The sequence below is a fragment of the Coregonus lavaretus genome (genome assembly GCF_964263955.1).
Source record: "Coregonus lavaretus genome assembly, contig: HAP1_SCAFFOLD_3872, whole genome shotgun sequence".
Taxonomy (NCBI): Eukaryota; Metazoa; Chordata; class Actinopteri; order Salmoniformes; family Salmonidae; genus Coregonus; species Coregonus lavaretus.
In genome coordinates, this window is record NW_028161026.1 from 1 (window position 1) to 12,500 (window position 12,500).

The 12,500-nt window shown below is 48.3% G+C and overlaps 1 protein-coding gene across 1 annotated transcript in view; it reads right to left on the bottom strand.

The window, feature by feature from the left end:
• Nucleotides 1-490: 490 nt before the first annotated feature.
• LOC311121188 (pleckstrin homology domain-containing family A member 5-like) overlaps nucleotides 491-12,500 on the bottom strand; it is a gene marked incomplete at both ends in the record, with an annotated part of 40,373 nt that continues 28,363 nt past the window's right edge. The window contains 6 exons of the mRNA XM_084195709.1: nucleotides 491-613; nucleotides 2,039-2,122; nucleotides 2,395-2,650; nucleotides 3,087-3,356; nucleotides 8,309-8,529; nucleotides 10,325-10,676. Coding sequence (XP_084051835.1) covers nucleotides 491-613; nucleotides 2,039-2,122; nucleotides 2,395-2,650; nucleotides 3,087-3,356; nucleotides 8,309-8,529; nucleotides 10,325-10,676 — 1,306 coding nt within the window. The remainder of the gene's footprint in view (nucleotides 614-2,038; nucleotides 2,123-2,394; nucleotides 2,651-3,086; nucleotides 3,357-8,308; nucleotides 8,530-10,324; nucleotides 10,677-12,500) is intronic.

Consider the following 12,500-nt stretch of genomic DNA (forward strand, 5'->3'; position numbering starts at 1 on the left):
TTACTGTGTCACACAACACCACTGACTGCGTGAGTTCTATGAATATGTCACAACATTGAGTGTTAGCATTAGTCATGCGGCAGCGTCACTATTAACCCTTCAACACTAACAATCATTTCCCATTTCAAGTGTGCGTGCCCTACATAACTCAAATCCCTGTCTTGACATCTTTAACTAAATAACACTGGCCCAGTTAAGCCTGCTTAGCTGTCACACTCAATAAGATCAGCAAGTTAGAGTTTCTCATTTCCGGGCAACATCTGTCCAGTTTTTTTTTAGGAAGTAAGCTAGTAACCCACTGTGTGTCTCCTTGCCGTACACTACTACAATAAACAACAAAGTCATCACCGAATATGTCAGCAACAACGATTCAAGGGTTAACAGTTCAAACAGAGAAATGATGAACGATGAAAGTGGATGGAGAGTTGGAGACGGCGGCATGGCACACGACTAGACGACAAGACACAGCAGCGACCTCAGTGGCCCTGACCTTTGGGTTGTGGCCACCGTGGAGGTTAAGCTGCATAAGCTGTGCTACAGTGTGCTCCCGGACGCTGTTTAGGTCGGCCTGCTTCCGACGCAGCTTTATCAGCAGCAGGGTCAGCTCCTCAGGCTGTAAGGGGAAGTAGGGGGCAGAGGGACACCAAAGAGGAGGAGGAGGAGGAGGAGGAGGAGGAGGAGGAGGAGGAGGAGGAGGAGGAGAGAGGAGGAGAACTCAGAGGGACAGGAGACACAGCCAGGAAGACAGGTGTCAGGACCAGGGCAAGATGACAGGTAAAGGGGGCAGGTGGACAACAAGGAGCAGAGGAGAGGTCAGGGGTCAGGGGTCAGGAGAGCAAAGTGACACGACGGAGGAGAGGAAGGGGGTAGAGAGAAGACGTCGGGACAGGAGTAGAAGGGAACAGGTCAGAGAAACACCACAGACACACAGCAGGGAGGAGAGGAGGACAGACAGGAGGAAAGGTTAGGACCACAGTACAGGCAGGAGACAGTAGGAGGACAGGTTAGGACCACAGTACAGGCAGGAGACAGTAGGAGGACAGGTTAGGACCACAGTACAGGCAGGAGACAGTAGGAGGACAGGTTAGGACCACAGTACAGGCAGGAGACAGTAGGAGGACAGGTTAGGACCACAGTACAGGCAGGAGACAGTAGGAGGCCAGGTTAGGACCACAGTATAGACAGGAGACAGTAGGAGGACAGGTTAGGACCACAGTACAGGCAGGAGACAGTAGGAGGCCAGGTTAGGACCACAGTACAGGCAGGAGACAGTAGGAGGACAGGTTAGGACCACAGTACAGGCAGGAGACAATAAGAGGACAGGTTAGGACCACAGTACAGGCAGGAGACAGTAGGAGGACACTGCACACCAGGAGAGGAGGTCTGGAGAACTGGGTCCCTGTGAGCTGAGTAGAAGGTCCCTGTGTCCACTGTGTCACACTAAGTCACCATGTCCCCAAAATTCCGTGGGTAAAGAAATGACAGACAACCCAGCTATGGCTTAGTGAGCTGTGAACGACAGGGCTTTCCACTGATGTAGCAAGTGTTAGGGAGGCTCTAGGAGTAAACACATTTTAAACCACACCACTTGGAACATTGATCTAAGTCCTGTCTAAATATGCCTCTACAGAAGTTCTGCGACAATATCTTCTCGGAAGAGAAAGAGATGGGAGTGATTACAAAAATGTCTTGTCTTTGGAATTAGCCCCATTAGACCAGAATGGAAAACTAAACAGTCTTTCCAGAGTGGTATTAGTAACCTATATTCCACAGAAGTGAACCTGACTGTATCGAGGCCAAGGGCAGGGTACAGTAAGCCAGATCAGGGGAAGGAAGGAGAGGAGGGAGAGGGGGAGAAAGAGAGAGGGGGGGGGGAGCGAGAGAGAGAGGGGGGAGAGTGAGAGAGAGAGGGGGAGGGGAGAGACAGAGAGAGGGGGGGGGGGGGGGGGGGGGAGCAAGAGAGAGAGAGAGAGAGGGGGGGGGGGGGGGAGGGGGGTGGAGATGGAGATGGAGGAGGGCGAGAGGGAGGTGAACTAACCGTTTTTCCTTGCAGAGACTGGGCAGTGATGGTCTGGACAGGGATCCCTGCTGGCATCGACCTCCTGTCAGGCGGGTAGACATACTGGAGGACACAGAGAGAGATGAGGCTGAGGAAGGTGTTTGTGTGCCATATAACCTTGCATCACATTAAACAAGAGGTTCCTGTACTCATTTCTGGAGAGCGAGCCGTGGGCCAAAAATAGATCATTCTGGAAGCCTCTGGCCCACAGGCCCCACTTTGGGCGGCCCAGGATTCTTGATTTTGCCACGCTCAACCACTGAAAACAGGATCTACAAAGTGTCTTCATGAGGGTGTAAGAGGACGTTGGGCTAGCATGGTACTCCTAGACCTACCTGGTTGAGATGTGGTGTCCTGTGTCTTCTGTCTATAGTGACATCCCCCCGGTATACAGGCATGGCCACCTCAGACCTACTGGAGCTGTGGTTGTAGGGGAAGTGGAGGGGCGAGTAGCCCCCGTACATGGACAGGGACCCATGGGAGGGTGAGGGGGGGATGGAGTGGTGAATGTGGCCCTGGTGCTCAGACAGGTTGATCATGGTCTTGGGGCTGGGCAGGGTCCCATAGGGTCTGGGCGTAGACGACATTGGCCTGGTGAGGAGGAGGGAGATGGTTAGACCTGGGTTTAAATACTATTTTAAATATTTTCAAATACCTTAGCTATGCATTGAGCTTGCCTGTTGCAAATCAACCAATAGAAAAGTTGTAAAAGTATAAACTCTGCCCAGCTGGCTAAAGCAAACCTTCAAAATCAAATCATGCATTTTACATTTACATTTTAGTCATTTAGCAGACGCTCTTATCCAGAGCGACTTACAGGAGCAATTAGGGTTAAGTGCCTTGCTCAAGGGCACATCGACAGATTTTTCACCTAGTCGGCTCGGGGATTAGAACCAGCGACCTTTCGGTTACTGGCACAACGCTCTTAACCACTAAAGCTACCTGAGCCCCAGAGCCCTCATGCGAATCGGAAAAAGATGCAACACTTTCAAAACACCTTATGAGTGAAATGATAACACAGTCATACCGTGTGGGTGTAAAGGCCTGTCTATGCTGCCACTCATACAACTGCCACATGGTGTCGTCCCTCATGGAGCGTCTCTTGTCTGCAGAGGAGAGCCCCAGGCCCAGCCCCAGGGCCTGGTCATACATGGAGGGGGACATGCTGCAAATACTGTCCGGCCGGGCCATGCTGTTCCTGGGTAAAGTACGGTAGCCAGTGTCCCCGTAGTGTGGCATGGCTGGAGGGGCTCGGTGGCTGGGCATGTTCCTAGGCAGGGTCTGGTACGACATGACACTGAAGGAGGGAGAGAAAGAGGGGTTTAGATATGTGATCAGCACAACATAGAACACCAGGAAATAGAGAATAGTGGTTTGGGCTGTAGGTGAATTTCAATGAGCATAGAGGACGATGAAAATGTATCCTTGGAGGCTACATTATGAAGAGTTAAAGACTTCATTTACATGTTCTTCTCTTTTGCACCCTATGTCTCTGTGAAACTCATTATGAAGAAGCTAACAGCAAGAGGCTTTGATTGGAGAAGTTTTCACTACTATCCTGGGGGGGGGTGAATCTAACAGACTGCCCACATCACAGTCAGACATCTAACGGTAGTGATGTTCTTTTCCTGCAGGGTAACACTCTCTGTTATAGACCCATTTTCCTAGCTGAACTCCAGATGATATTTTTAGCCTGACCTTGTGGTGAGTGAGTTCATCAGTGTTACGAACCATTAGCCTGTTAATGTGAATACTCTGTCAGCTGCCTGAACCCATGTATGTGTGTAACAGATGTGATTGAACATACCATGGCGTGTGAGATGGGTAAAGACAGTGTGTGTGTCTTTTTCTGTGTCTCACACACACACACACACACACTCACATGCTTGAAAGAGAGAAGCAACACCCCTTTGGCAAAATATGATTATTCCACCAACAATGTTCTGATTCTGAAGAGCTCCTCTTCCGCAGCAGGGTCAGAGCCAGGAGACAAACCGAGAGCAGCCTATTACCTTCACTTACAGAATAAGAGACTGTAGACAACAATAAGAGACTGTAGACAACAACTGAACCCCCCCCACACACACACACACACACACACAGCGGAGTCACTCACCACCTTCCGGAGACATTTGAAACCCCACCTCTTTAAGGAATACCTGGGATAGGATTTTTTATTTTTATTTTATTTATTTTTTGTCATTTAGCAGACGCTCTTATCCAGAGCGACTTACAGGAGCAATTAGGGTTAAGTGCCTTGCTCAAGGGCACATCGACAGATTTTTCACCTAGTTGGCTCGGGGATTAGAACCAGCGACTTTTTGGTTACTGACACAACGCTCTTACCCACTAAGCTACCTACCTACCTTCTACCCCCCCCCCCAAAATTTTTTTTTTGTAATTGTAAAGTGGTTATCCCACTGGCTATAGGGTGAATGCATCAATTTGTGAGTCGCTCTGGACTAGAGCGTCTGCTAAATGACGTAAATGTGCATTCACCCTGTGGAGTGGAGTGGAGTGGGGTGGGGTGGGGTGGGGTGGAGCGGGGTGGAGTGGAGTGGGGTGGGGTGGAGTGGGGTGGGGTGGGGTGGGGTGGAGCGGGGTGGAGCGGGGTGGAGCGGGGTGGAGCGGAGTGGGGTGGGGTGGAGTGGGGTGGGGTGGAGCGGGGTGGAGTGGAGTGGAGTGGAGTGGAGTGGGGTGGGGTGGAGCGGGGTGGAGCGGGGTGGAGTGGAGTGGGGTGGGGTGGAGTGGGGTGGGGTGGGGTGGGGTGGGGTGGGGTGGGGTGGGGTGGGGTGGAGCGGGGTGGAGTGGGGTGGAGCGGGGTGGAGTGGAGTGGGGTGGGGTGGAGCGGGGTGGAGTGGGGTGGGGTGGGGTGGAGCGGGGTGGAGTGGAGTGGGGTGGGGTGGAGCGGGGTGGAGCGGGGTGGAGCGGGGTGGAGTGGAGTGGGGTGGGGTGGAGCGGGGTGGAGCGGGGTGGAGTGGAGTGGGGTGGGGTGGAGTGGGGAGGACATTTATGCCCATTAATGATAAACACAGTGTTCAGCTGGAGAAAACAACAAGGACAAGTAAAGTGGCTGTGTCTGGAGAACAAAAAAATGAGCGCTTCAGTCCGTTTTCTTCAATTTGGTGCCTAATGAACATAACCCTGCCCAGACGAGCAGTTTGTCAGTCAGTCCGTCTCACATCCCTCTGCTCTCTGTTCTGCCTTTTGTTTACCTCAGCAGCTCTGTGGTTTTACTGCATCCATGAATGTCTTCACTGTTCTGTTTGGCTCGGAGGAAGCTATGCTCACTGATTTGGGGGCACAATGCATGCAAGCATAGATGAATACGCAATGATCTCAGATTGCAGATCTGCACTGTCAACTGCTACAGGGTCTTAGGGATACAGTAGTTACACCAAGCGTGTAGCCTGTGTAGGCTGTTTGTCTACATTTTAGTCTTGTGGCATTAACAGTAAGCTATATGAAAATTGCTAAGCAAGAGTGGCAATGGGGTTTGAGCATTCTCAACTTTAAACTGCAGTGTTTTGGAAAAATAAAAAAGTTTATTCAGAGATTTATCGAGCCTTCTGCTGGTGAACTGTGCTTAAGGCGATCGGTACAGTTGCAGGCTAATGATGAGAGAGAAACAGGACAGGTATAGTAGCTAGCTAATGATGAGAGAGAGAAACAGGACAGGTATGGTAGCTAGCTAATGATGAGAGAGAGAAACAGGACAGGTATGGTAGCTAGCTAATGATGAGAGGGAGAAACAGGATCCCGGCTGACTGGCTTTTTACACACACACACACACACACACACACACACACACACACACACACACACACACACACACACACACACACACACAGACACAGACACGGACTGTCTATAGATGCTCCGTTGTGATTCAGCATTTCTAACAATGGGCCAAGACAAGTTCACTTCCCCCCCTCTCCCTCTCCCTCTCCCTCTCTCTCTCTCCCTCTCCCTCTCTCTCTCCCTGTCCCTCTCCCTCTCCCTCTCCCTCTCTCTCTCTCTCTCTCTCTCCCTCTCCCTCTTCCTCTGCTGTCAGATGATGCAGGCCAAAAGAAGAAGAATACGTTATTGATCATTTTTCCTTACAGTCCAGAAAGAACTATACACAATAGACTGTCCTACAACAACCTCAACTACTGGACTCAGAGCAGACTCTAATACAATACATCAATGGTATGTATTCTGGTCTGGTCAGATTGACTGGATGGAGTATGGAGACGGAGAGGCTAGACATTTCTGAAAGGGTTTGGATCAGAGAGGGGACACTGTCACATGATATTGTGAGGGTTTGGATCAGAGAGGGGACACTGTCACATTATATTGTGAGGGTTTGGGTCAGAGAGGGGACACTGTCACATGATATTGTGAGGGTTTGGATCAGAGAGGGGACACTGTCATATTATATTGTGAGGGTTTGGATCAGAGATGGACACTGTCACATTATATTGTGAGGGTTTGGATCAGAGAGGGGACACTGTCACATTATATTGTGAGAGTTTGGATCAGAGAGGGGACACTGTCACATTATATTGTGAGGGTTTGGATCAGAGAGGGGACACTGTCACATTATGTTGTGAGGGTTTGGATCAGAGAGGGGACACTGTCACATTATATTGTGAGGGTTTGGATCAGAGAGGGGACACTGTCACAATATATTGTGAGGGTTTGGATCAGAGATGGGACACTGTCACATTATATTGTGAGGGTTTGGATCAGAGAGGGGACACTGTCACATTATATTGTGAGGGTTTGGATCAGAGAGGGGACACTGTCACATTATATTGTGAGAGTTTGGATCAGAGAGGGGACACTGTCACATTATATTGTGAGGGTTTGGATCAGAGAGGGGACACTGTCACATTATATTGTGAGTGTTTGGATCAGAGAGGGGACACTGTCACATTATATTGTGAGGGTTTGGATCAGAGAGGGGATAATGTCACATTATATTGTGAGGGTTTGGATCAGAGAGGGGACACTGTCACATTATATTGTGAGGGTTTGGATCAGAGAGGGGACACTGTCACATTATATTGTGAGGGTTTGGATCAGAGAGGGGACACTGTCACATTATATTGTGAGTGTTTGGATCAGAGAGGGGACACTGTCACATTATGTTGTGAGGGTTTGGATCAGAGAGGGGACACTGTCACATTATATTGTGAGGGTTTGGATCAGAGAGGGGACACTGTCACATTATATTGTGAGGGTTTGGATCAGAGAGGGGACACTGTCACATTATATTGTGAGGGTTTGGATCAGAGAGGGGACACTGTCACATTATATTGTGAGGGTTTGGATCAGAAAGGGGACACTGTCACATTATATTGTGAGGGTTTGGATCAGAGAGGGGACACTGTCACATTATATTGTGAGGGTTTGGATCAGAGATGGACACTGTCACATTATATTGTGAGGGTTTGGATCAGAGAGGGGACACTGTTACATTATATTGTGAGGGTTTGGATCAGAGAGGGGACACTGTCACATTATATTGTGAGGGTTTGGATCAGAGAGGGGACACTGTCACATTATATTGTGAGGGTTTGGATCAGAGAGGGGACACTGTCACATTATATTGTGAGGGTTTGGATCAGAGAGGGGACACTGTCACATTATATTGTGAGGGTTTGGATCAGAGAGGGGACACTGTCACATTATATTGTGAGGGTTTGGATCAGAGAGCGGACACTGTCACATTATATTGTGAGGGTTTGGATCAGAGAGGGGACACTGTCACATTATATTGTGAGGGTTTGGATCAGAGAGGGGACACTGTCACATTATATTGTGAGGGTTTGGAACAGAGAGGGGACACTGTCACATTATATTGTGAGGGTTTAGATCAGAGAGGGGACAAAGCTGAAAAAGCTTTTGAGTGGTCAGTGAGCAATGCACCAAAAATAAAGGAAGTGGAGCAACATTCTCTGCTTCCAGTGGTCCTCAAAATGCTCTTTTTTATAGAGAACTGCAGTATATTACTGTGTATGGGATCAGAAAAGTCTCTAATATGTATGTCTCTAATCTTTTGTTACATCTAGGGAAAGAGTAAATATTTCACTATCTGGCAAGTCCAAAAAAGTAAAACACACACCCCACCCCCACACACCCCACCCCCACACACCCCACCCACACACACCCCACCCACACACACCCCACCCACACACCCCCACCCCCACCCCACCCCCACCCCCCCACACCCCCACCCCCACACACCCCCACCCCACCCACCTGTGTGTGTCATCATCCTGGTTGCGTACTCTCTGTGTGCGGACCCACTGTTCCAGCTGCTGCATGGAGTTGGTCCTGGTCAGGGTCCTGGGTTCAGGCTCCCCGTGGGGGTACTGGGGGGTAGGGGTGGTGGGGGTCATGCTGCCCTGGATAGAGGGGGTCCGGTGGGACTGGGGATTGGTCATCGTCTCCCCTGGGCTCTGGTCCCCAGCACCGTTCACCTAAAGTTCAACGATGAAAGTTTCACTTTCATCAAATCGCAGAATGACAACAGGCTCTTTCTGGAGTAACTGGCATTAACAATAGAAGACTACAGCTCCAATTTACAATTAACAAAGTTGCCACTAGTAATAATACATATACTGTATATACTATATGGTATACAGTACCTTCAGAAAGCATTCCATTTTGTTGTGTTACAGCCTGAATTTAAAATGGATTAAATTGAGATTGTGTGTTACTGGTCTACACACGATATCCCATAACGTCAAAGTGGAATTATGTTTATTGACATTTTTACAAATTAATAAAAAATGAAAAGCTGAAATATCTTGCGTCAATAAGTATTCAACCCCTTTGTTATGGCAAGCCTAAATAAGTTCAGGAGTAAACATTTTCTTAACACGTCACATAATAATTAGCATGGACCTACTCTGTGTGCAATAATAGTGTTTAACATGACTCACAAAGAAGGGCACCTATTGATAGATGGGTAAAAATGATTAATTACACTTTGGATGGTGTATCAATACACCCAGTCACTACAAAGATACAGGCGTCCTTCCTAACTCAGTTGCCGGAGAGGAAGGAAACCGTTCAGGGATTTCACCATGAGGCCAATGTTGACTTTAAAACAGTTACAGAGTTTAATGGCTGTAATAGGAGAACACTGAGGATGGATCAACAACATTGTAGTTAGTCCACAATCCTAACTTAATTGACAGTGAAAATAAGGAAGCCTGTACAGATTAAAAATATTCTAAAACATGCATCATGTTTGCAATAAGGCACTAAAGTAAAACTGCAAAAAATGTGACATACAAAGTGTTATGTTTGGGGCAAATCCAACACAACCCATCACTGAGTACCACTCTTCATATTGTCAAGCATAGTGGTGGCTGCATCATGTTATGGGTATGCTTGTCAAGCATAGTGGTGGCTGCATCATGTTATGGGTATGCTTGTCATCGGCAAGGACTAAGGAGTTTTTTTTAGGATAAAAATAAATGGAATAGAGCTAAGCACAGGCAAAATCATAGCGGAAAACCTGGTTCAGTCTGCTTTCCAACAGACACTGGGAGACAAATTCACCTTTCAACAGGACAATACTAAAATGTAAACGTAAATAATAAGTCCAAATATACACTGGAGTTGCTTACCAATACGACGTTGTATGTTCCTGAGTGGCTAGTTACATTTTGACTTAAAAATAAGCATGAATTGCTGCCAAAGGTGATTCTAAAGTGTATTGACTAGGGGTGTGAATACTGATGGAAATGAGATACAGTATTTCTGTTTTTCATTTTCAATACATTAGCCAAACATTCTAAAAACATGTTTTCACTTTGTCATTATGGGGTATTGTGTGTAGATGGGTGAGAGAAAAAAAAGCAATTTAATCAATTTTGAATTCAAGCCATAACACAACAACATGTTGAATAAATCAAGTGGTGTGGATACTTTCTGAAGGAACTGTAAACATAAAAGGAAACAAGGACAGTCATGATCACTATTCTAGAGTAAATATCAGGGTCAGTCACAGCTTAACTGTTCATTTAATACTGTTGTTAGGTAGGGTATGGCTGACTTTGAGCTAGTGCTCTGTTCTCATTTTGTTTGTGTTTACCTGTGGGGCTCTGTAGGGCCTGTCTGGTGTTTACCTGTGAGGCTCTGTAGGGCCCGTCTGGTGTTTACCTGTGAGGCTCTGTAGGGCCTGTCTGGTGTTTACCTGTGAGGCTCTGTAGGGCCCGTCTGGTGTTTACCTGTGAGGCTCTGTAGGGCCCGTCTGGTGTTTACCTGTGAGGCTCTGTAGGGCCCGTCTGGTGTGATGTCAGAAGGTAAAGCAGAAGCCTGGTCTGGTTCTAGTTTGATGCTGGTGATCTTAGTGAGTGGCCGGTCCCTCTCTGCCCCTTCCATCTGGAACCCGTAGCGCTCAGCGTCATGCTGCTTCCTGTCCTCCTCCTCCTTGGCGGTGACTGCAGTTACCGTGGTTATGGCGGCGACGGTGTGATGTTCCCGTTCGCAGTCGGCCTCGGCCCGGTTCCTCTCGTTGTTCTGGATCTCTGGTCGGGTTAGAACCAGTCTGTGGTTCTGGGTAACGTGGTTACTGACGTCCTGAGGACCGCACTGTTCCACTTTGAGTGACCTGCTGGAGAGGACGAGGGAGAGAGGAGAAGGATGAAAGAAAATAACAAGAGAGCCAAGTCAGACATCAAACCCCAGGAGAGAGAGAGAGAGAGAGAGAGAGAGAGAGAGAGAGAGAGAGAGAGAGAGAGAGAGAGAGAAAGAGAGAGAGAGAGAGAGAGAGAGAGAGAGAGAGAGAGAGATACGCAAGTATTTCCCGTGACTGTGCATCAAAACCAAATGTCTTCCTGGCCCACCACTCCACCCTGGACGTGAACAGCCTTTACGACCAGGTCCACCTATACAAGGCAGCAGTGCCCACCTTCGCCCGGACCCTAAAGGATATCGCCCTCAACCGCAGACCCAACACCTCACACAGGAGCAACAGATCAACAGACACCCCGCCCAGACCAGCGAGACACTCTCCCAGACCTGCGGGACCCCCCCAGGACCTACACATAGAGGACCCCCGCAGAGAGGACCTACATCCAGACCACAGCACCATCAACCACATCTACACCCCCACCCCAACCAATTAACTCCCCCCAAGTCAACCATGCCCACACCCCATTTAGGCCCCCTCAGATCAGACCTATGCCCCTCCTACCCACCCCAAGCCCCGCACTCCCACAAAGAGGGCCTCAACATGAAAGTCACACATACGCCCAGGCCGTGAGCAGGCAAACAGGCCCAACACCCACTCTTTCACTAGCCCAAGCCAATGGCATGTAGCAGATGCTCAGCAGGCTCTGCTCACAATTACTGGCCTGAGTCCAAACCACACAACCAACAACATTAGACACTTTATGGAACACAAAGCCTTCACTATTTCATCCTGGAATATCCAAGGCCTGAGGTCATCTGCCTTTGGCCTAAAGAGCAGGAATCTAGACTTCACCAAAGAAATCGGAAAAATACAGACATTGTCATCCTACAAGAAACATGGTATAGAGGAGACGGACCCACTGGTTGCCCTCTAGGTTACAGAGAGCTGGTAGTCCCATCCACCAAACTACCAGGTGTGAAACAGGGAAGGGACTCAGGGGGTATGCTAATTTGGTATAGAGCAGACCTAACTCACTCTATTAAATTAATCAAAACAGGAACATTTTACATTTGGTTAGAAATTCAAAAGGAAATTATCTCAACTGAGAAAAATTTCCTCCTGTGTGCTACCTATATCCCCCCACTAGAATCCCCATACTTTAATGAAGACAGTTTCTCCATCCTGGAGGGGGAAATCAATCATTTCCAGACCCAGGGACATGTACTAGTCTGTGGCGACCTAAATGCCAGAACTGGACAAGAACCTGACACCCTCAGCACACAGGGGGACAAACACCTACCTGGAGGTGACAGCATTCCCTCCCCCATATGCCCCCCTAGGCACAACTACGACAACATAACCAACAAAAATGGGTCACGACTCCTGCAGCTCTGTCGCACACTGGGTATGTACATAGTCAATGGTAGGCTTCGAGGGGACTCCTATGGTAGGTACACCTATAGCTCATCTCTTGGCAGTAGTACTGTAGACTACTTTATCACTGACCTCAACCCAGAGTCTCTCAGAGCGTTCACAGTCAGCCCACTGACACCCCTATCAGACCACAGCAAAATCACAGTCTACTTGAACAGAGCAATACTCAATCATGAGGCATCAAAGCCAAAAGAACTGAATAATATTAAGAAATGCTATAGATGGAAGGAAAGTAGTGTTGAAACCTACCAAAAAACAATTAGGAAACAACAAATTCAAACCATTCTAGACAACTTCCTGGACAAAACGTTCCACTGTAATAGTGAAGGTGTAAACTTGGCAGTAGAAAACCTAAACAGTATATTTGAC